The sequence below is a fragment of the Bubalus kerabau genome, chromosome X, assembly GCF_029407905.1.
Source record: "Bubalus kerabau isolate K-KA32 ecotype Philippines breed swamp buffalo chromosome X, PCC_UOA_SB_1v2, whole genome shotgun sequence".
Lineage (NCBI taxonomy): Eukaryota > Metazoa > Chordata > Mammalia > Artiodactyla > Bovidae > Bubalus > Bubalus kerabau.
Window position 1 is genome coordinate 8,002,232 of NC_073647.1, and position 24,597 is coordinate 8,026,828.

Below are 24,597 nucleotides of genomic sequence, written 5' to 3' on the forward strand. Positions count from 1 at the left end.
TGGGTATGTCTTTCCTTTCCTCCCTTTCTTTTGGCTTCTCTTCTTTTCATAGCTATTTGTAAAGCCTCCTCAGACAGCCATTTTGCTTTTTGGCATTCTTTTTCTTGGGGATGGTCTTGATCACTGCCTCCTGTACAATGTCATGAACCTCCGTCTATAGTTCATCAGGCACTCTGTCTATCAGATCTAGTCCCTTAAATCTATTTCTCACTGCCACTGTACAATCGTAAGTGATTTGATTTAGGTTATACCGGAATGGTCTAGTGGTTTTCTCCAGTATCTTCAATTTAAGTCTGAATTTGGCAGTAAGGAGTTCATGATCTGAGCCACAGTGCAAAAAGAATAGAAGGAACGTTTGGGGGGGAAAGAGAAGAAAGAACGGTTTTGTAAATGAAGCCAGTAAGAAAATCAAATAAAATTCTATGTGGTGTGTTGCTGAAGTACAGCTAAAGTGTAAAAACCAATAAAAAATACAGTAAAATGAAGATAGATGATTTGATACCTAGATAAACACATAGGTATAGGTAGGACTGTAAAAAGAAGCCAATAAAAAAAGACAATACAGAAAAGAAAAGCAAGAAGAAGTAAAGAAGAGTGTTTAAACACTGGAGACACTGAGAGGAGAGGAAGGAAGGGAAGGAGTAGAGAGGCTGCTATGACAGAGGGAACAGGCTGTTAGAGGGAGAAAGATAAGAAGGAGAAAAGTAATGAAGGACAAAGGAAAAGAGGGTGGAGGGAAATTGAGAGGAATATAGGAAGAAAGAGGAGGAGAGAAGCAGTGGGGAAAAGCAAAGAGGAAGGAGAGGGAAGGAGGGGGAACAAGGGCTTGCAGGCAGCAGGCAAAGAAGACAGAAAAGCCAGAGAGAGTGAGAGAAAGCCATCAAGATATATAGAGAAGGGGGAGGGAGGGAATGAAGACAGGAAAAGAGAAGAAAGACACAGCGAAAAAAGGGAGCAATAGATACACAGAAAGGAAAGAAGGAATGGAGGGAGAGAGGAGGAAAGGAAGGAAGGAAAGGGAGGGGGAGGAAAGGATGGAAAAAGGAAGGAAAAGAGGATGAATGAGAGGAAAATAAGAAAAGGACAAGTCATTCAAAAAGGAAAAGGTAAGAGATTAAAGATGAGCATGAAAGTGTTTGAAAAGGAGTAGCCAGTAAGAAAAACAATCAAGTACAATGGTCTGTACAAGTGAAAGAGATTCAAAGATGAGAAGGAATAATTTTTTAAAGACCCTAATATATAGATTAAAAAATAGATGATTTATAGTTTGGTAGCAGGCAGTCAGAGGGACAGAACAGACTATAAATAGGAAGTACCAGTAAAAAAAAAAAAAAAAAAGGTATAAAAAAAGCATAAGAAAAATTGAGCAAAAAATGAAACGCAGCAGGCAGGAAGAAAAACAGTAAAAGAAGGTGGGAAGATGGGATGGAGGGAAGGAGAGCAGGCAGGCAACTTGAAATAGAATGAATTGGTAGGAGAAAGTAAAAGGAGAAAGAGTTTGAAAGTGAGAGAAGCTTGAAAAGATGGAGTCAGTAAGAAACTCAAGTAGGACTTTGGGGATGGGAGATTTAAAGAGAAGTTGTTGAAGAAGACAGTAAAAGATAGATAAACAGATAGAAAATAGAGTATAATTTTAAAAGAAGCCAAGTAAAAAAAAATAATAGAGAAAGATAGTGTTGAAAAGAGAAAGATGAGAAGAAAACAAAAAAGTGTAAAACCAGGTCCCTGTGAAAATACAGTAAAATTAAGCGAAAAGAAAAGAAAGCATCCATACATGGAGGCAAAGGAAACAAATACAGAGTGGGAAAGAAAGGGAATGAGAAAGAGACACGGGAAATAAAAAAAAAGAAGAAAGAGAGAAAGGAGGGGACAAAAGAAAATAAAGAAGTTAAGATGCTAGGAGTAAGTTAAAAGAATAAAGGAGACAAAGAGAACAAAAGAATAATTGAAATAGGGAGAGGAGATTGAAAAAGAGGACCCAGTGAGAAACTTAGCACACTAGGTGGGGAAGGGGAATTTAAAAAGAAGTCAGTCACAAAAGAAAATAAAAAAAAAATGTATATACAGAGATTATTAATAGACATTCTTAAAATTAAAAAAGCAAGTCAGAAAACTCAACAGGAAAAGCAGAAGGAAGAGAGGGAGGGAGGAAGGCGAGAAGAAGGGGTAAGGGAAGGATGTATGGTCAGGGAGGGAGACAAAGGAAAGGAGGGATGCAGGCAGCCAGCAAAGAACAGAGACACAGTGAAAGGGAGAGCTAGAGAGACACAGCCAGGAATAGTGGAAAGAAAGGAATTAGGAATTAGGAAAGAAGAGGTTTAAAAGGAAGAGACTCAGGTACAGTTGGGAAAGGGGAGAATGACAGATTTTTTAAGTCAATAAAAATACAGTAAAATGAAGATGATTGATAGGTACATAGCAAGGAAGATAAGTGCACAGGTTTAGGTAGGTGGAACTTTAAAAGGACAGTCCAGTAAAGACAGTACAAAGGAAGGAGAGAAGGGGGCGGGCGGGGAGAAAGAGAAGTTTAAAAAGGAGCCAGTAAAAACGTAAGAAGGAAGAAGAGGGACTTTCCTGGTGGTCCAGTGGCTAAGGCTCTGCACTCCTGGGTCTGATCCCTGGTCAAGGAACTAGATCCCACATGCCACAACTAAGATCCAGTGCAGCCAAATAAATAAGTCAAAACATTATTTTAAAAAATGGAAGAAGGGAGAGAGGGAGGGAAGGAAATAAGGAAGGCAGGGAGGGGAAGCAGGGAGGGAGGAAGAAAATCAGTTTAGAGAGGATGTTTCAGAAGACAATTGCATGAATAAGAGGGGAGAATGAGAGAGGAAGATACAGTAAGAAAATTAAGTATAACTGTGCAGGGTGGGAGAGAGTTCTAAAAGGTAGAAGTCAGTACAGAAAGAGTACAATGAACATAGATCATTAATAGCTGGATAGATAGCTAGGTAAGTAGGTATTTATGTATGTATGTAGGTGTATGGATATAAAAAGAGAGAAGAAAGGGGGAGAGGTAGGAATGGAAGGAGGGAGGGGTGAATAAAAGGAAGAAAGGGGCAGGAAAGAAAGTTTATAAGGGAAGAATCTCTGGGAAAAAGGCTAACATAGCGTGATCGTGAGAGGCAGCAAGAGAATGCTGAAAAGGAGAAACTAGTGAGAAAATAAAGTCATGGACAGATCTAAAAATACATTAAAATAGATAGGAAGATTGGATAGCTAGATAAGAAACAGATTTTAAAAATAGAAGCCAATAAGAATGGCAGTATAAAAGAAGTGCAGACGACAGAAGAAAAAATTTTAAGGGGAGTCACTTAAAAAGTATAAGAAATTAAAATAGATAACCAACAAGGACCTACTGTATAGCACAGAGAACTATACTCAATATTTTGTGATAACATATAAGAAAAGAATCTGAAAAGTGTGATTCATAGAAACTGAATCACTTTACTGTACACCTAAAACTAACACAACATTGTTAACATTGTTAACAACTATATGCAATAAAGCATAAATAATTAAAAATTTAAAAGTATAAGTGGGGAGGGAGGGAGAGGAGGGATAAAAGCAAAGGTTTAGAGATGAGACTGCAAGAAAAAGAAAGAAAGAGTGGGCGGGGAGCCCAGGCAAGGCAGGGCACAGGCCTTGTGACTCAGCCTCTCATGGGAGCAGGCCTCCATGGCAGGCCCTTGCCAAGCCCAACTGCCAGCCCAGGGGCCTGAAGTCACCAATCCTGTTTATAGCCTGGGTTCTTGTGGGGTTCCCCATGCAGATTCCAAAGGAATTGGTTATCTGGCTGGTTTCGCCATGGGCTATACAGCAGCAGCTCCAGCCTTTTCCCTCAACATATATCCTGGAGCACATCCTACCTTCCAAACAGTACCCTGCTAACTGCCCACTCCCCAACTCCTGTCACCACCCACCCACCCACCCCACCACTGTGCCAATGTATGCAGCCCCAAGAATGCCTGCCTACAGCTGTGTGCCCCCTCAGTGGTCACCCCACAGACATTTGCAGATGGAGCTGTGTAGTCACATCATGGAGGGTCCACAGCTGGTGCCGCAGGCCTCGTGTCTCCAACCAGGACTTTCTTCTTTATGCGCTAGGATGTATGCTTAGTCACTCAGTCATGTCTGACTCTTTGCAGCCCCATGGACTGTAGCTGACCAGGCTCCTCTGTCCATGGGATTCTCCAAGTAAGAATACTGGAGTGGGTTGCCATTCGCTTTTCCAGGGGTTAATGCTCTATACAATTAGCTAAACACTACTACGGCTGACCCAGCAGGTCCCAGTGCACTCAGTCTCCAGTTGACTCTGTGGGTTGGTCTTAAAGCAAATCCTGTTTGGTGGGCTGTCAGGCAATTTTTTAGCTAACTGTAATTAAGCAAAGGGAGTATTCATCTATTCTGAATCATATCTAGTTGAATGCATGTTAAAAAAAAACACAAAAACAAAACTCACATAATTTATCCACAGTGACTGATGAAGAATCATCACATGCAAAGCTCAAAAGTATGGAAAAATATTTTACAGCTTGTGTCACTAATGACTGTCATAATATATGCAAAGTCTTAAAAAAGAGACTGTGTGAGTAAGAATATCAAGTACAATTGTGTGTGGTATGGGAGAGATTTTAAAAGTACAAGTCAGTAAAGGACAGTAAACATACATAGATGATTGATAGCCAGATAGACAGCTAGGCATGTAGGTATGTGCAAAGGAAGACAAATATATGATCGAAGAAAGAAAAGACAGAGATAGATTCATCCAAACATGCACACATATAGAAAGGACACTCATAGGCAGAAGCCAATAAAAAAGAAAGAAAAACTTAGAAATGGATGGAAAGAATGATTTAAAAAGAGGACACTAAAAGAGAATAAAAGGAGAATGGAAGGGGAAAAGTTAGAGACAGAGGAGGAAAGGAAAGAAGGAGGAAAGAAGGAGGAAAGAGGAAAGAAGGAATTAAGAAAGGTAGAGGGTGAAGCACTGAGGGAGAGGATGGGAAAACAACATTATTGAATAAAAAAGAAACGAGAGAAGAAAGGAAATATGAAGAAGGGAGCAAGAGAGTGGGGAGGAAAGAAAGAATCAAAGAAGGGAAGGGGACAGATAAAAAGAAGACTGAGGCAGGAAAGAAACAGAGGTTATGGAGTCGCTAGGAAAAAGAGTAAAATCAAAAGAGAAAAAATGTGAGTGTGAGATGAGAGTGATACATGGGTTCAACCCCTGATCTGGGAGGATCCAACATGCTATGGAGCAACTAAGCCTATTTGCCACAAATACTGAGCCTGTGATCTAGAGCCCATGAGCTGCAGCTGCTGAAGCCCGCGTGCCCAAGAGCTCATGCTCCACAATAAGAGAAGCCACCACAGTGAGAAGCCTGCACACCACAACTAGAGAGTAGCCGTCACCTGCCACAACTAGAGAAAGGCCCACACAGCCGTGAAGACCCAGCACAACCAAAAATAAATACATACTTTTTTTTTTTCGAAGAGAGAGAAGAAAAGAAAGGGGAAGAGAGACAAAGAAGTTGTTTAAAAAAGAAAATAAGAAATATCATTACAAAAAATTTGAGAGAAAAAAAATAAGTTCTAAAAGGAGGAACCAATAAAGAATGCATAGAACAAGAATGACAGAATAAAATATAATGGAAGTAAAGAGAATGGAGGGAAAGAGGGAGAAAAGAAAAGTAAGACTTTTGAAAGGATGAGGGAGCTTCCAGTTCAAGATGGCAGAGTAGAGGACATGCGCTCATCTCCTCCTGCAAGAGCACCAAAATCACAACTCGCTGTTGAACAGACATTGACAGGAGGATGCTGGAACCCATCAAAAAAAGATACCCTACTTCCAAAGACAAGAAGAAACTGCAATGACATGGTAGGAGGGGTGCAATCACGATAAAATCAAATCCCATACCCGACAAGTGGGCAGCCCACAAACTGGAGAACAATAATACCAAAGGAGTTCTCCCACTGTTGTGAAGGTTCTGAGCCCCACATCAGGCTTCCTAGCCTGGGGATCCCACAAAGGGACTGAGACTCCCCAGGGAATCTAACCTTGAAGGCCAGTGGGATTTGATTGCAGTACTTCCACAGGACTGGGGGAAACAGAGACTCCACTCTAGGAGGACATGAACAAAATCTTGCACACGCCAAGACCCAGGAGAAAGGAACAGTGATCCCACAGGAGACTGAACCAGACCTACCTGCTAGTATTGAGAGTCTCCTGTGGAGGCATGGGTCGCAGTGATTCACTGCTGTACTAGCAGCAGCAGTCCTGGAAGGTGCCCCTTGGCGTAAGTCTTCTTGCAAGTGGCCATTAACCCTACCATAGAGCCTGTAGACCCCGGGCCTGGGTCTTGCATGCTAAGTCACTTCAGTCGTGTCCAACTCTTTGAGACCCTATGGATTGTAGCCTACCAGACTCCTCTGTCCATGGGATTCTCTAGGCAAGAATACTGAAGTGGGTTGCCGTGCTCTCCTCTAGGGGCTCTTCCTGACCCAGGGACTGAACCTGTATCTCTTATGTCTCCTGCATTGGCAGGCAGGTTCTTTACCACTAGGGCCACCTGGGAACCCCTAGGAAGGGAGGGAGTGCAACTCCATCCATCAGCAGATAATTGGATTAAAACTTTACTGAACATGGCCCTGCCCACCAGAGCAAGACCCAGTTTTCCCCACTGCCAGTCCCTCCCATCAGGAAACTTACACAACTCCCCTAGCCTCATCCACCAGAAGACAGAAGAAGCAAGAAGAGAACAATCCTGCAGCTGCCAGAATGAAAACCACATCACAGAAAGTTAATCAAAATGAAAATGCAGAGAGTTATGTCCCAGATGAAGGGACAAGAGAAAACCTGAAGTGGAGATAGGCAACCTCCCACATAAAGGATTCAGACTAATGATAGCGAAGATGATCCAGGATCTCAGAAAAAGAATGGAGAAGATGCAAGAAATGTTTACCGAAGACATAGAAGAACTAAAGAACATAAAACCAGATGAACAATACACTAGAAGCAATCAGTAACAGAATAATTGAGGCAGAATGGATAAGTAACCTGGAAGACAGAATGGTGGAAATCACTGCTGAAAAACAGAATATAGAAAAAAGAATGAAAACAAACAAACAAACAAACAAACAAAAAAAAAAAAACGAAGACAGCCTAAGAGACCTCTGGAACAACATTAAACACACCAACATTCACATTATAGGGTTCCCAGAAGAAGACAGACTGAAAGGACCTGAGAAAATATTTGAAGAGATAATAGCTGAAAGCTCCTCAAACGTGAGAAAGGAAATAGTCAACCAAGTCCAGGAAGCACACAGAGTCCCAGGCAGGATAAACCCAAGGAGGAACACACCAGGACATATAATAATGAAACTGACAAAAATTAAAGACAGATAAAATATTAAAAGCAACAAGGGGAAAACGACAAATAACATACAAGGGAGCTCCCATAAAGTTATCAGCTGATTTCTCAACAGAAACTCGACAAGCCAGAAGGAAACAGCATGATATTAAAGTGATGAAACGGAAGAACCTACAACCAAAACTCTACCCAGCAAGACTCTCCTTCAGATTTGATGGAGAAATCATAAGCTATCCAGACAAGCAAAGTTAAGAGAATTCAGCACCACAAAACCAGCTTTACAACAAATGCGAAAGGAACTTCTCTAGGCAGGAAACACACAAGAAGGAAAAGACCTACACGAAATAAACCCCAAACAATTAAGGAAATGGCAATAGTATCATATATACTGATAATTAACTTAAATGTAAATGGATTAAGTACACCAAACAAAAGACATAGACTGGCTGGGTGGATGAGAACACGTGCATATATGCACTTCCACTTACCATATCACTCTACTTAACCCCCCAAATTGTATGTAATTGCTTTATATTGTTAGGATAATCATGTTTCCATTATGGCTTGCAATCGTAATTATCTTTTATTTTTTGTCTGACTATTGATTGTGAAAACTGATGAACATCTTTTACTATTGTGGTTTAGTTCAATTCAGTTCAGTCGCTGAGTCATGTCCAACTCTTTGCAACCCCATGAATCACAGCATGCCAGGCCTAACTGTCCATCACCAACTCCCGGAGTTCAACCAAACTCGTGTGCATCGAATCGGTGATGCCATCCAGCCATCTCATCCTCTGTCGTCCCCTTCTCCTCCTGCCCCCAATCCCTCCCAGAATCAGGGTGTTTTCCAATGAGTCAACTCTTCGCATGAGGTGGCCAAAGTATTGGAGTTTCAGCCTCAGCATCAGTCCTTCCAGTGAACACCCAGGACCGATCTCCTTTAGGATGGACTGGTTGGATCTCCTTGCCGATGGACTGGTTGGATCTCCTTGCAGTCCAAGGGACTCTCAAGAGTCTTCTCCAACACCACAATTCAAAAGCATCAATTCTTTGGTGCTCAGCTTTCTTCACAGTCCAACTCTCACATCCATACATGACCACTGGAAAAACCATAGCCTTGACTAGACGGACCTTTGTTGGCAAAGTAATATCTCTGCTTTTGAATATGCTATCTAGGTTGGTCATAACTTTCCTTCCAAGGAGTAAGCATCTTTTAATTTCGTGGCTACAATAACCATCTGCAGTGATTTTGGAGCCCCCCAAAATAAAGTCTGACACTGTTTCCACTGTTTCCCCATCTATTTCCCATGAATTGATGGGACAAGATTCCATGATCTTAGTTTTCTGAATGTTGAGCTTTAAGCCAACTTTTTCACTCTCCTCTTTCACTTTCATCAAGAGGCTTTTGAGTTCCTCTTCACTTTCTGCCATAAGGGTGGTGTCATCTGCATATCAGAAGTTATTGATATTCTCCCAGCAATCTTGATTCCAGCTTGTGCTTCTTGGTTACCTAACTGTTATTCACTTAATACCATTGTATCATGATTGGTCAACAGAAAATAATAAAGTTCTACATCACTAAAACTACTATTTAATAGAAAAACCTGTAATCACTTTTTAAAATCCAGATGCATATCAGAATTAATCTTGGAATTTTTTGAAAAATACAAATGCCCAGGTATTGCTTTTTTTCTCCAGAGCTCCAGATGTGTTTCTAATGAGCAGCTATGTTTAAAAGCAACTGGACTATATGATGATTTTTTACTTTTATCTAATTTGTTTCACTTTTTTAATTTCATGTTTAGTGCTCCCATGTCATTTAGTTTATGTTTTCCAATTTCTCTTTTTTATTTTTGACGTTCTTTCTCAAGCCTTTATCAAGTATAGTAGAAAAACTTTTGTATACATGTATATAGATAGATAGATAGATAGATAGATAGTATGGATTATATATATATATATTTTTTTTTAGAAAGCTTATGAATTTTTGCCTAGCTAAAAAATTTATGACATTTATGGCATTCCACTTGTTTGACTCAGTATGAATAGAATGCTAGATTTCTAATTTATACATTCACTCAGAAGTCTGATATAGTTCCATGTATTTTGCGTCTGTTATTCCTGCTAAAAGTCTAGAAAGTTTATAACCTTAGTGACTTTTTAAAAATTTGAATGAGGCTTGAAACTTCTAGTTCAATTCTGAGAATATAAAGAAATACTATGTTGTAAAAGAAAAAAACCCCAGAAAATTAACATGTGATACAGTTATTAAATATAGACTTTGTTCAAATTTCACACACAAAAAGAGTGGATATATGTATGTATAACTGATTCACTTTGCTATTCACTTGACACTAACACAACATTGTAAATCAACCCTACTCCAATACATAAAATTTTTTTAAAAGGGATGAGGCTAGGAAAAAATATGAAATAAAAACCAAAATGTGAGTGAGAGATGCTGAGGAGATTAAAAAGAGATGTTGATAAAATTAAGTATAATTGAAGGCATGGAGAGAGAGAGATCTGAAAGAAATCAGTTTAAAATGGTAAAATAATGATACATTGATAGATGACAGGTTGATAATAGATATTCATAAAGGAGAAACCAGTAGTAGTAAGACAGGACAAAGAATACAGAAAATGAGAGAAGAAAAAGGTTTTTTCAAAGAAGACAGTAAAAGAAGAAAGGAAGAATCAAATTCTATAAAGGATGAGTCAAGGAAAAGAATGGCATACAGAAGGAGAAGGAATGTGAGAGTGTGATGGAGGATAAGTAGGAAAACCAAGTACAACTGTGTGATGTGCAAATAGTTAAAAGTAGAAGACAATAAACGTAACATAAAGCTAAATGATTGATACCTATGTGGATAGCCAGCTAGATAGGTAGGAAATTTAGGTAGAAAAAAGTTTTTACAGGAGAAGGCAGTTGTAAGGAGAAGACTGTATAAAGAAAGAGAGAGGGAAGGAAAGAAAAAAGTTTTAGGAGTAGTAATAGAAGAAAGGAGTGGGGAGGAAGGAAAGGAGAAGGAGGGAATACAAATGAAGGAAGACAAGAGGGGAGAAGGGTGGTAGGGTGGATGATGAAAGGAGGTAGGAGGAAGGAATAAGACACGAGGAAAGGGAGGAGGGACAGGAAGGAAAGAGAGAGGAGGGGCTTCCCTAGTGGTCCAGTGGCTAAGACTCTGAGCTCCCAATGCAGGGAGCCTGGGTTCCATCCCTCTAGGTAGGTAGAACTTTAAAAGGACAATCCAGTTAAGACAGTGTAAAGAAAGGAGAGCGGAATGGGGGGCGGGGGGCGGGGAGAAAGAGAAGTTTAAAAAGAAGCCAGTATAAAAGCTTAAGAAGGAAGAAGAGGGATTCCCTGGTGGTCCAATGGCTAAGACTCTGCACTGCCAACGCAGGGGGCCTGGGTTTGATTCCTGGTCAGGGAACTAGATTCCACATACCATAACTAAGACCCAACCAAATACACAAATATTTTAATAATAATAAAATTAATTTCACACTAAAAAGAAATAGTGATGAAAAGAAAAATCTTTAAAAATAGGAGACAATGCGAAAAGAATGGAAGAAGAGTGGAAAGAGGGAAGTAGGGAAGGAATGGAAGAAGCAAAGAGGAGAGAAAAGGGATGACAGAAGGGAGAGAGAAAAAGAGAGGAGGAAAGACAAAGAGAAAAGGACAATGAATGACACAGAGCTAGAAGGGACGGAAAGAAGCTTTTAAAGAAGGACAAAAAGAAGAGGCAAGATCGAAAGGAGGAAGTGGGAGGAAAGAGAAGTTTAAAATGATGAGCCTGTAGAAAGTGTAAAATATAAAAGAAATGAAACAGAGTGTGAAGGGCTTGAAAAGGATGCATTAATAAAAAAATTAAGCACAGTTGTGGACAGTGGGGAAAGAAATCTAAAAAGAAGCCAGTTAAAATATTTCAGTGATATAAGATTCATGGATGAATTGACAGGAGAGTAGGTTGATAAGTAGGAAAGTATATAAAATATAAATAGATAGAACCATAGATAGGTGAGTGATAGATGATTGATGGTTGGATGGATGGGTAGGTCTTATTTTTAAAAAGAGAACCAAGTTTCTAAAAGTCAGTAAGAAGTCAGTACATACATATACACAATGGAGTATCACTCAGCCATTAAAAAGAATACATTTGAATCAATTCTAATGAGGTGGATGAAACTGGAGCCTATTATACAGAGTAAAGTAAGCCAGAAAGAAAAACACCAATATAGTATACTCATGCATATATATGGAATTTAGAAAGATGGTAACGATAACCCTGTATGCGAGACAGCAAAAGAGACACAGACGTATAGAACAGTCTTTTGGACTCTGTGGGAGAGGGCGAGGGTGGGATGATTTGGGAGAATGGCATTGAAACATGTATAATATCATATGTGAGATGAATCGCCAGTCCAGGTTTGATGCATGATACAGGATGCTCGGGGCTGGTGCACTGGGATGACCCAGAGGGATGGTACTGGGAGGGAGGTGGGAGGGGGGTTCAGGATGGGGAACACGTGTACACCCGTGGCAGATTCATGTTGATGTATGGCAAAACCAATACAATATTGTTAAGTAATTATCCTCCAATTAAAATAAATAAATTTATATTAAAATAAATAAATAAAAGTCAGTACATAAAAGATAGAAAAAGAGAAAGGGAAAGAAGTTAAAAAATATTTTTCAAAGGGGCCAGTACACAGAGAATAAAAGAAAAAGGGAAGATGGAAAGGACAGGATAGGATAGGGTAAAGTAGGAAAGGGAAACAGGAAGGCAGGGAGGCTAACAGAGAAGAAAGAAATACAGAAAGGGAACAAAAAAATGATGAACAGAAATCGAGTAAGAGAAGGAAAGAACGAAGGAAGAAAGGAAGACATATGAAAGCAAAAAAGAGGAGAGGTTTCAAATGGAATAAAATTATAACAAAATGTAAAATAGAGAAAAATACGAGAATGGGAGACAGAAAGGAAAGAAAAAAGGAGAGTCAGACACAGAAAGAAAGGAAGAATGTCTCACGGGCCAAAAAGTTTTAAAAGTAGGAGCCAATTTAAGAGTGATTGACAGCTGGATATAGAGCCAGCCAGCTAGGTAGGTAGATAGGTAGAAAGAACAGATTTTTAAAGGAGAAAGCAGTAGTAAAGATAATAGCAAAATGTATAAAGAAAGGGAGAAGGAAACAAAGAAAATGTTTTGCAAAAGGAGTAGTATAAACAAAGCAAAAGAAGAATGGAAGGAAGGAGGAAGGGAAGAAAGAAGGAAATGAGAGAGAAAGTGGGGGGGGGAGAGGAAGGAGACAGGAATGGACAGAAGGAGAGAGAAGCAAATGAAAGAGGATGAGAGAGCGAGCGTGGGTGGATGGATGGAGAAAGGAAAGGAGGAGGCAGGGGCAAGGAAGAAAGACATGAGGAAAGGGCGAAGGGGCAGTGGACAGTAAGAGGGGAGGAAGGGATGGCGGAAGGGAGGAAGCGAGGGAGGGGAGGGGGAAGACATGCATGCAGGCGGGGAAAGAAGAGAGACAGAGACCACGGAAGGAATGGAGTGAGGAGAATACAGAGAAAGAGGAGAAAGTGAGAGGAGGCAGGAAGGAGGGAAGAAGAAAGGGAGGCTGTAGGGAGTGAGGAAAGAAAGCTCTAAAAAAGAGGAACTCAGTTAAAAACAAATAAAGATGAATGCAGAACAGCTAGGTAGTTTGGTAGGTTGATGGATAGATGGGTAAGTAGACAGGATTTTTATGTGGAAGATCTAGTTTTTAAAAGTCAATATTAAAAAGATGAAGAGAAACAGGTTTAAAAGAGGAAACCCAAAAAAATGGATATAAGAGGAAGAGAGGGGGAAGGAAGTAAAGGAGAAGGAAGGAAAGGAAGAAGGAGGTCAGGAAGGCAGGAAGTAGGGGAGATAGGGAGGGAAGGAGGAAGGCAAGCAGGCAATAAGTTTACAAAGGGTGGAACTTGCGTGGTGGCTCGGTGGATAAGAATCCACCTGCCAGTACAGGGGACACAGGTTCGATCCCTGGTCCAGGAAGATCCCACATGCCGTGGAGCAACCAAGCTCATGTGCCACAACTACTGAGCCCACACTCTAGAACCTGTGAGCTGCAATTATTGAAGCTCTCACGCCCTAGAGTCTGGCTCTGCAATGAGAAGCCTGCCCACCGCAACTAGAGAGTAGGCCCTGTTTGCTGCAACTAGAGAAAGCCTGCAAGCAGGAACAAAGACCCAGTGCAACCAAAAATACATAAAAATTTAAAAATAAAAGATGAGTCAGTAGGGAAGTAAGCTAAAGAAGGGAAGAGAATGTAAGAGTGAAAATGTAGGAACCATTTTCCTACAAAAAACCTAAAACAGTTGTGTGGTGGGGGACAGATCGTAAAAGTAGGAGTCAGGAAAGCAAAGACAAAAATAAAGACAAAGATAAATGGTTGAGAGCTGAATAGGTAGGTAGGCAGTTATACAGATGATAGGTAAGTAGGTAGGTAGGTATATAATTTTAGAAGTGGAAGCCAGTAAGAAGGAATGCATGAAAAAGAGAATGAGAGAGTTAGAGCAGGAAGGAAAAAATAAAAGGGGAGCCAGCAGAAAGAGAGTAAAAGGAGGATGGGAGGAAGGAAGACAGGAGGGTGGGAAGGGCAAAGATAAAGAAGGAAGGAAGAAAGATAGGAAGAAAGGATGATGGAACAGAAGTAAGAAATAATGAAGAAAGAAAAGAGGTTTCTAAGTGATGAGTCAGTAGGGGAAAGTGAGAAATAGCAGAAAAAGACAATGTGAGAATGAGGGGGAGAACCAATAAAGCCAAGTGCAATTGTGTGTGATGGAGGGAGATGGGTTTAAAAAGTAGAAGTCAGTTTTTTAAAAAAGAATACAATATAGATGGATAGATGGCTAGGTAGGTAGAGGGATAGGTAGGTACTGCAGATAGGTAGATAGATGATAGGTAGAAACATACATACATACATCCCTGCATACACATATACACATAGAACTGATGTGGAAAAGGAGAAACCAGTGAAAAGTCAATACATGAAAGGTAGAGAGTTGGAAAGAGAAGGAATGAAAAACTTTTTAAAAGTGGGTTGCTAAATAGTAAAAAGGAAGAAAAGAGAGGACAGGAGACAAGATGTGTGAGGGGGGACAAAAGAGAAAGAAGGGAAAAGAACAAGATAAAAAGAAGTTTTAAAGGAAAGCAGAAAAGACTTCACTTTTAAAGAAATGAGCAAGAGAATGGGTTCAAGAGAACTTTTAAAAAGGACCAGTCAGTAAACACAATGTGAGAGGGAGGAAGGAACGAAAAGTTTGTGAAGGAAGAGTCAGTAACAAAAGCTCACAGTTCAGTTCAGTGAGATGAGGGTGTAACCTTCTGCCTCTGAGACAGTACATCACTTTAGCAGCCAGCTTTCTCCCTCCATCTTCAACTGTTAACTTCCCCTTCCAGTAGGAGGAAAGTTTCAGGTAGGCATCTTAAACAGTGCCCACCTCAAATGCTTTTTGAAAAAGAAAACATAAAAGAACTTGATGTTCACAGTATTACAGAGGTGACAGGAGAATGAAGATGTCTATTTCACATATGAAATTGACTTATCACTGTAACAAAGACATCATGTTCTATCATGTCAACACCAAGGAATATACATAACTCTAATGAAAACCCAGTTAGCACACATATAGTTTAGAATCCTTTTGTCTATTTCTAAATGATTAGAAACAGGAACGGCAGTCACCTTTTTCACAAATCAGGTGTATATATGTATGGTTGCCTCAGCCAGATTTTTGAGGCACAACCAAGAATTGTCATGGCCATTGTGGGGTCTCCAGCACATGGCCTCCAGGGTCTCTAGCACAGGTATTATGCTGGTCTGCATCCCCACACAAAGAAAAAGCCATGTTCTTCTTGAGCAGGACAGAGGGGTGGAGTTTTTTCCCTTTTGCCAGAAGACAGTTCTGCCCCCCCGCGCAGTAGAGCTTTAACTATACAAGATAATATTATAAAAGTGATTGTCCTGCCTCCCCATCACATCTATCCTAAGGTTTCTTAACCTTGCCACTTGGCATGTTGCACTGGATAATTGCTTATTATGGGAACCATCCCGTGCATTGTAGTATGTGTAGCATCATACGTGGCCCCTATCCACTAGATGCCAGGAGAAATCCCTCTCCCTGATTTGTAACAACCACAAATGTCTCCAGACATGTCCCAATTCCATTGTCCTCTGGGGTACAAATTTGCCTCCCACTGAGACCTACTACGTCCCCTCTCCAGTTTCTCCCCATATACAGATTAGGATATGGTTCTCCCCCTAGTGGGCATAAAAGGATAAATAGAATCTATCTTGAATATCTTTGTCATCACCACTATTAATTTTTTTTTTTTTTTATTTTAAGCTTCTTATCCAAAGATCAAGAAAATGAGTGTCACTGCCGGTCACCAGAAGTCACACCAAGGACAAAAAAGTAATGGAAATAATTAGAAATACTAAAATAGTCATTTGTGCTTCTTTCCCAAAGGTGTTGTCTGGGGCAAGAGGTGTGACTTATGTTCTTACTCCTCTACGTGTCAGCAGTATGGGCCACTGAGGCACTTATTATAAAAGCACAGTCTCAGGCACTGCCCCAGTACTGAATCAGAACCTGCATTTTCACAAGACCCCAGTGCATGACACGCACATTGACTTTTGGGGAACACTGGCTTCCATAGCCCCATGGAGGCAGAATAAAGTAAGGGTGCTCGGATGACTATTTGTCCTCTGCCTCCTCTGGTCTTCAGAGACATACCCTTATCTCCACTGATATAGTGCTTGGCCTGTCATCATTCACAGTTAAATTGGCCATCACTGCAATGACTCATGGTCTGGTCTCGCTGGGCTTAGTAGAACCCTCTGGATTTCCCACGCCACCTGAGTCCTGACTGCCTGCTCCATAACACTCTGGGAGGAGCCCTCTTACCCCCAGCCCAGTGACTCCCCTTGACGAGCTTCCCAGCTAGACCCTCAGCCCTTCCTGGGCCATGTGTATACCACATGGGAACCAAGAGTGGCTTAAGAAAGCAAAACCTTAAGGGGAAATAGGGAGAGGTTGGTCAAACGGTACACATGTTCAGCTGTAAGATTAATAAGGTCTGAGGATCTGATGTATAACATGGTGACTATCATTGAAAACACTGTATTGTATAATTGAAATTTGCTAAGAACAACATGATAAATATGTGAGGTGATGGATGTTAATTAACTAAATGGAAGCGGGGAGAAATCCTTTCACAGTATACATATTTATCAAATCACCACAGTGTACACTTTAGCTATCTTACAATTTTATGTGTCTATTATATAAGTCCTAAAGAAAGGCAATGCCAAAGAATGCTCAAACTACCGCACAATTGCACTCATCTCACACGCTAGTAAAGTAATGCTCAAAAGTCTCCAAGCCAGGCTTCAGCAATACGTGAACTGTGAACTTCCAGATGTTCAAGCTGGATTTAGAAAAGGCAGAGGAACCAGAGATCAAATTGCCAACATCCTCTGGATCATCAAAAAAGCAAGAGAGTTCCAGAAAAACATCTATTTCTGCTTTATTGACTATGCCAAAGCCTTTGACTGTGTGGATCACAATAAACTGTGGAAAATTCTGAAAGAGATGGGAATACCAGACCACCTGACCTGCCTCTTGAGAAACCTATATGCAGATCAGGAAGCAACAGTTAGAACTGGACATGGAACAACAGACTGGTTCCAAATAGCAAAAGGACTACCTCAAGGCTGTATATTGTCACCCTGCTTATTTAACTTATATGCAGAGTACATCATGAGAAATGCTGGGCTGGAAGAAGCACAAACTGGAATCAAGATTGCTGGGAGAAATATCAATAACCTCAGATCTGCAGATGACACCACCCTTATGGCAGAAAGTGAAGAGGAACTCAAAAGCCTCTTGATGAAAGTGAAAGAGGAGAGTGAAAAAGTTGGCTTAAAGTTCAACATTCAGAAAACGAAGATCATGGCATCTGGTCCCATCACTTCATGGGAAATAGATGGGGAAACAGTGTCAGACTTTATTTTGGGGGGCTCCAAAATCACTGCAGATGGTGACTGCAGCCATGAAATTAAAAGACGCTTACTCCTTGGAAGAAAAGTTATGACCAACCTAGATAGCATATTCAAAAGCAGAGATATTACTTTGCCAACAAAGGTCTGTCTAGTCAAGGCTATGGTTTTTCCAGTGGTCGTGTATAGATGTGAGAGTTGGACTCTGAAGAAAGCTGAGCACCGAAGAATTGATGCTTTTGAACCGTGGTGTTGCAGAAGACTCTTGAGAGTCCCTTGGCCTGCAAGGAGATCCAACCAGTCCATTCTGAAGGAGATCAGCCCTGGGATTTCTTTGGAGGGAATGATGCTGAAGCTGAAACTCCAGTACTTTGGCCACCTCATGCGAAGAGTTGACTCATTGGAAAAGACTCTGATGCTGGGAGGGATTGGGGGCAGGAGGAGAAGGGGACGACAGAGGATGAGATGGCTGGATGGCATCACTGACTCAATGGACATGAGTCTGAGTGAACTCCGGGAGTTGGTGATGGACAGGGAGGCCTGGCGTGCTGCGATTCATGGGGTCGCAAAGAGTCGGACACAACTGAGCAACTGAACTGAACTGAACTGATTATATATAAGTCAGTAAAGCTGAAATGTTTTAAAACTGGAAGAAAAAGAAAGCAAAACCTCGGCGAGAGCCTTGCTCTGCCTGACCACACTGTATTACAAAGTTTGGGGTCCGTGACCCCAGTGAGGAGGAAGAGTCAGAGTAGGGGTAGCCAAGGAAATCTCTTTCTAGAGTCTTAAACAGAGAGCTGAGCAATAGTTCTTCTTTTCTCTCTGTTAACCTCAGTTATCTGAAGCACCAAGGCCCAAAGTAAGCAAAATGTGAAGCCCTGTCTGATTTCTTTGGTCTCCAGTCACTCTCACCACCTTCCCATTTTCCCACCATCTCTGAGCTGCTAAAGGAGTGGACATTTTCCCCCTAACTTTCCTAAAGTCATATCCTTTTTCTTCCTGAGCCCAGATAACTCTGTATTTGGTAAGCTAAGGGTATCTCCAGGACACTATGAAGAATTTTCTCAAGCGTTCCAGGATGTTTCTACACAAAAAGGAAGATAAAATTTAACGAAATTCTTGAGACAACTGCATGGCTTGCAAGGCATAATGTCTTGGTTGTGTCATCATTTTGGGGGATGACAGATATTGAATATTATTACCTGGGTGTTCATCATGGCATTTGTCCTGTTAAAAATTCTAACCTCTCCTTCCTTCCCTAGCTCCACCCCCAGGCAAGTGAAAGCCTATGAAAGATGAGGGTAGCGATCTTATACTTAGTCAAAAATGAAAAAGTAATATAAAATTTAAAAAATAGCCCTGTTGCATAATGGCTGTTTCTCATTTCTCAAGCCCCAAAAGTGAGTACAACAAAAGGTGGTCTCCAGACCTACATCTAGAAGGCATGATCACTGTAAAAAAAGTGTAAAATATAGAAAAACATAGTATATGTAATGTGAGAACGTAATAAACTTGGGCAAAAGGCATGAACAAACATTTTACTGAAGATACACAGATGGCAAATAAGCACACAAAACACTGCTTAATATCTTTATTCCTTAGGGAAAAAGAAATCAAACCACAATGAGATACCACTACACACCCAGTAGAATGTCTAGTAGAATTGAAGTAACTGACCATACCAAGTATTTGCAAGGACTTGAAGCAACTAGAACTGTCTGACAATGCAGGTGGGAATGTAAAATGGTACAACCACTGTGGAAAAAATTTTGGCAGCTCAAGTTAAACTACATCTGCCATGTGATTCAGTCATTTCACTCCTAGGTAGGTGCCCACAAGATATGAAAATATATGTTCAGATGAAGACTTGTACATCAATGTCCATAGCAGCATTATAGTCAAATTGGAAACAACCTAAATGCCCTTCAGCAGGCAAATGGATAAACTAGTGTATCCATACCATGGGATACTACTCAGAAATAAAAAGGAATAAAGTATTAATATAGGCAACAATATTGATGACCATCAAAATATGCTGAATGAAGGAAGCCAGATCACCACCCTCCCCCAACAGAAAAAGGGTGGTACAACCCCTGTTTGATTCCATTTATAGCAAACTCTAGAGAATGCAAACTAATTTATAGTAAAGCAGATCAGTGATTGCCTGGGAGATAGGAGAGGAGAGAGGGATGAACTATAAGGGGGCACAAGGAAACTTTTGGGGATGATGTAAATGTTTACCTTGATGGTGGTGATGGTTTCAAGGGTTTATATATGTACATATATATATATATGCCAAAGCCAAATGGTACATTTTAAATATGTTCAGTTTATTGTACTTCAATTACAGTTCAATCAAATTTAAAAATTAAATGATTTCTCTTTCATTTGCCTATAGGACCATCCCAGCATTTGTATAGTTCTGTAAAGACTCCCGAAAGAAGATCAACCTTGTTGCATTCTCCACATGATGTAAAGAGTAACACAACAGAACAAAAGGTAGAGAGCTGTATGTCTCAGGTGCTTTGTATTGGCCTCTCATTTATCAGGTTAATTTTTCTTTCTAGGGGATATCCCCATTCACTGGGCATGGCACTGATTGGTTAGAAATAATGGAGTTCTACACAGATCTGAACAGTCTTCCTGGTAGAGAAGGTTCTGAGTCAGCTTCATGCTAAATGTACCATGTAGTTGAGCAGAAACTAACAAATATTTGATGATGATGATGATGATGACGCTAGCTAATGTTTATTGGCAACCTGCTGTGGGCCAGGTCCTAGTAGAAAGTAGGGAAAGGTAGAAGGAAGGGGAAAGGGGGGAAGTAGGTGACATAGGCTACAAAGATAGAAAAGACATAACTGCTCTTGGGGATGCACTGTCCAGGGATCAGACACATAAACAAAAGTCCTTACAGTCAAATGAGAGGAGATTTTTGCTTTGCATAAAATATGAAGCACAGAAAGTGTGGAGAAATAGCCCTGCCTAGAGAAATCGAAAAAAGCTTTATAAAAGGAGGGCTTCATTGAATTGTAGTATTCCCTGGTGGCTCAGAGGGTAAAGCAGACATCTACCTGCAATGCAGGAGACCTGGGTTCAATCCCTGGGTCAGGAAGATCCCCTGGAGAAGGAAATGGCAACCCACTCCAGTACTCTTGCCTGGAAAATCCCATGGACAGAGAAGCCTGGTAGACTACAGTCCATGGGATTGCAAAGAGTCGGACACGACTCAGCGACTTCACTTTCATTGAATTAGGTCTTGAAACATGAGTGGGAAGTTTTCAGATGAGTTAGATGTGAGGATGTAGTGAGGCAGTATTGCAGACAGGCTTACAGTGTTAAGTGAAAGCATGAAAGCTCAAGCCAGCAAAACCAGAGCAGTGGGACAGAAGAGACTGAAATGGTAGGTTGAAGCCAGAACTTTGTATCCCTTGCTGAAGTATGAATTCATTCTCTCAGTAGTAGAAAACCATTGCCGGTTTTTTAGTAGGATGTGAGATACAAATGATTTGGGTTTTAAAAGATACTCTAGTTGCAGTGTGAGATAGCTACATAGAGGAGATTAGAGGCAAGATCGTTTTGAGTCTACTGGGATAGTCCAGATAAAAATGATAAAGGCCTGAACTAAGGCTGTGACAATGAGGGTGAACCAGAGGCGACAGATTTAAGATATTTCAGAGTCAGAGTATGTCAGGATTTGGTGACTCAACAGATGTGTGGACCTAGAGAAAAGGAGATGACAACGATGGTGATGATTTAATTTTTGTGTGCAGGTCTGGTATGCTCTCATAGTGCTGAGGCCTACTTCTATCTCAGAGCTCATTATCCTCCATCATATTTGTCTGTCTTTTCTACTGGGTGATAAACTTCTTGAGGTCAGGAATTATGTATCTTAGTTCCAGGCAGTGTACTCAATAAACATTAGACTGGATTAAACTAGCCTTATCTGAAATAAACAGAACAATTCTATGCTTTCTGGAATGGAGCACTGGATGATTATTATTGGTTATAGGATTATTATACCTATAACCAAAATGTGGAAGACAGACAAGTAGCAAGTTTGAAAAGACAGGAAAAGATAGCGTACCTGGGTACAATATACGCTTCATTTTAAACTAGTTATAAAGTGAGGTACCTGTAAAAGATATCCAGTAAGAGGTTAATAATATGTATTAGCATTGAGACCAGCACGTAGTAGAGAGGTAGAGATGAGGGGAAGGGGGAGATAAGATACTGTATTATTCTGATTGCTTTAGAATCAGCAAAAGTGTCTTTTAGAAGAAGAATTACTAATTAATTTTTTTCTTGAATGTTAAACCATACAGAAAGATAGAGAAACCATTAGGACATCATATCCTTCAAATGATGGAGGTAAGAAAAGGAACAATATTTATAATTGCTCTGATATCTTTTGGTTAAATAATTCATTGTGTCATATAGTCTTCCAAGTTATGCTTTTTTTCTCTGATTATACAATCCATGATTAATTTGATAAAGGAAGACAGAAGAATTATTCATGGTTGTAAATATAAGCATCACATTTTTAAGTGATTGCTGGGAGAATAGGCCTTCTGGAATCGACAAGGTGTGAGGAAGTTAGAGTTTCTGCTGTGACTGCCTCTGTAAGTTCCTGACAATGCGGCCATTAGAGAGTCCCAGTGAAGAGATGTCTCCCCAGGAAGGTCTCTTTTACCATCTTTTCTCCCCAGACATAAAAATCCATCCTGTTTCCCATCTCCCAGGGCTGGACTAGAGATTAGCTAAGTCTCTGTTCGTCTCCATAAAAGATTCCCACGCGTAACCTCCACACTTACCAAGAGCGCTGGGACATCTTCACCTGGGCGGCCCATGAGTACCTCAGATCCAACATGCGCAAAACCATATTCATCCCCAAACCAGCGCTCTGTTCCTCCTAACTTTATTCAGGCACAAAACCTGAGTCATTTTTGACTCTTTGCTATTTGCTCCAGTCCAGTCTGCCTCCTTAAATTCTCTCATAACTCCCTTCCTTTCCATTCATGCTTCCTGTGCCATTAAGCACTGTAATAATTAGTCTCCAATTTCTTTTTCTTGTTGATCTGTCCTACATTTTGCTGTGAATGTAACCTTCCTGAAATACAGGTTTGAACATATAATGCCTCTACCCAAAAGTCCTCTGTGGTTCCCCTTTGCTTACTGAATGAAGTGCAGAGCAGTTTGCTCTAGGGCAGGGGAGTGGTGAGAAGTTTAGCTGGCGAAGTAACTTAGAGCCAGGGAGTTCAGGCTTGTCCCTAATGGCAGCAGTGGCCCCTGGAAGCTGGTAAGCAGGGGACTTCACAAAAGGGGATCTTATACTCGGAGATACTGCCTTAATGTCCATAAATACATACATTCTCGATTATGGTAATCTTAGACTTTATGGCAGCCCAGCAAGGAGAACTATATGATTTTTTCATATTTAAAGTTACCTCTTCTTTTCCCTAGAAATTACTACACTTCAGAGTCCAGGTGTTTCTGCGAAAACACCAAGTATCTGTAGATACTGTCTACAGGATACTTCAAAACAACAGGCAAGTAACTTTTCTTTTGTCCCACATACACACAGAAACAATGAAGTATAAAATGAGGATCAAGACCGACATAACACAATTTCATTCATTAAATGACAATTCAGAACAGTCTTATTCCCTGAAATTAGGCATCTTATAGTAAGATTTTATTTAAAAAAATTGAAATGCGAATCCACAGTAATAATCCTGTTACTTCAGACTTCCAATGCTTATGGCTATCTGTTGTGTTAGTGTTGCCATACTCTAAGTGTAGGGAGTATCAATAACAACTAGTAAGCTAACAGAAGAAAAATCTCAGGTGAGCCTGAGATTTTAAATGTGTTAAATAGACCCAAAATTTGAATACTTGTCTCAATTCTTAATAGAAATTACCAGAAACAATGTGAGTGTTCTCACTTAGCTCTTAGGTATGTAGGCTTCTTAAAAGATGAGCTTCAAGTCCATTCACACAGGAAGCAACATACTGGACTTTCGTGAATCATTTCTCTTCTCATGCTGATGGGTTGTACAGAAACAGCCATACAGCCTCACCCTCTCGCCTTTGTGGTCAGTGATCACTCAGTCGATGGTGGGAAATTGACAACAAACATTTAGGGTACAGCCTCTGGTCACAGCATCTGTCATCTCTGTGGGTCACCAATTGGTCATTCACTTTCAGACTCAAACCCACATCCTTGGCTCCATTAGCACTGTATTAAATGACTCACCTGTTCTAAAAAGTTAACACATTTTCCTATATCCTATGTTGAATGCATAATCTGTATTCTCAGTATCTGAAGAAAGAATCTTAACTACCTTAAGACAATATATGAGTTGCACATCAGGAGTTAATAACTTTTTTCACTTGCCTCACTATGCATGTATGCTAAGTCGCTTCAGTCGTGTCCGACTCTATGCGACCCTATGGACAGCAGCCCACCAGGCTCCTCTGTATACAGGATTCTCTAGGCAAGAATACTGGAGTGGGTTGCCATTTCCTTCTCCATGCCTCACTATACAGTCAGAAAAAAAAGTATTTTCTGAGTGTAGTATAGATGGGAAACTTAATACTATCAATACATATGTTATCCAAAAAATAAGCAATAAACAAATTTAGACCATCTGTTTTTTAAGGCTTTAAAATACACTGGACAATATGAGTAAGTCAAATTGTCACAAATACCTAATTCGGTTTGAGAAATAGTACGACCACTTTTATCCAACAAAATCCAATACTATTTTCCAGCTTACTTCACCCATCCCATCAGTGTCATGAAATGTACTTCTGGTGGCTTGTGTTCAGTTCTCAGGCCTAGGAAAAAGCAAAGTCTACTCTGCTGGATTTCTCTTCCTGTATGATTACCTAAGCAGGTGGAGCTCCTGGCCAACTGAGAGAGCCCCATCGCACATATGCAGAAAAACTGCTCTCTGCCTTCCAGCTCCCTCACAGCATTCCCCCTGTGCTTAACTTTCTTTAAAACCCACACATATTGTTTTTAGCTATTCAACTGATTACCTTCCATGCTGGTCAGTGCACTCTTCAGTTAATTAATTTTAGCATACTAGGAACTCTGTAAGCCTTTGAATTATGTAAGAAATGGAAACCAAATAAAACATAAATATTTATGATAAATAGATTTCTAAAATCATTTTAT

General features: G+C 40.4%; 1 protein-coding gene across 5 annotated transcripts in view; it reads left to right on the forward strand.

Annotated features, from left to right (window-relative positions):
• The window catches only part of LOC129639097 (fibrous sheath-interacting protein 2-like), a 72,820-nt gene that overhangs the window by 15,247 nt on the left and 32,976 nt on the right, over window positions 1–24,597 (forward strand). For 4 of the 5 annotated variants that reach the window (XM_055563991.1, XM_055563993.1, XM_055563990.1 and 1 more), the window contains 4 exons: window positions 15,763–15,831; window positions 19,816–19,916; window positions 21,740–21,785; window positions 22,878–22,963. In XM_055563991.1, coding sequence (XP_055419966.1) covers window positions 15,763–15,831; window positions 19,816–19,916; window positions 21,740–21,785; window positions 22,878–22,963 — 302 coding nt within the window. The remainder of the gene's footprint in view (window positions 1–15,762; window positions 15,832–19,815; window positions 19,917–21,739; window positions 21,786–22,877; window positions 22,964–24,597) is intronic. The other variant, XM_055563992.1, reaches the window with a different exon arrangement.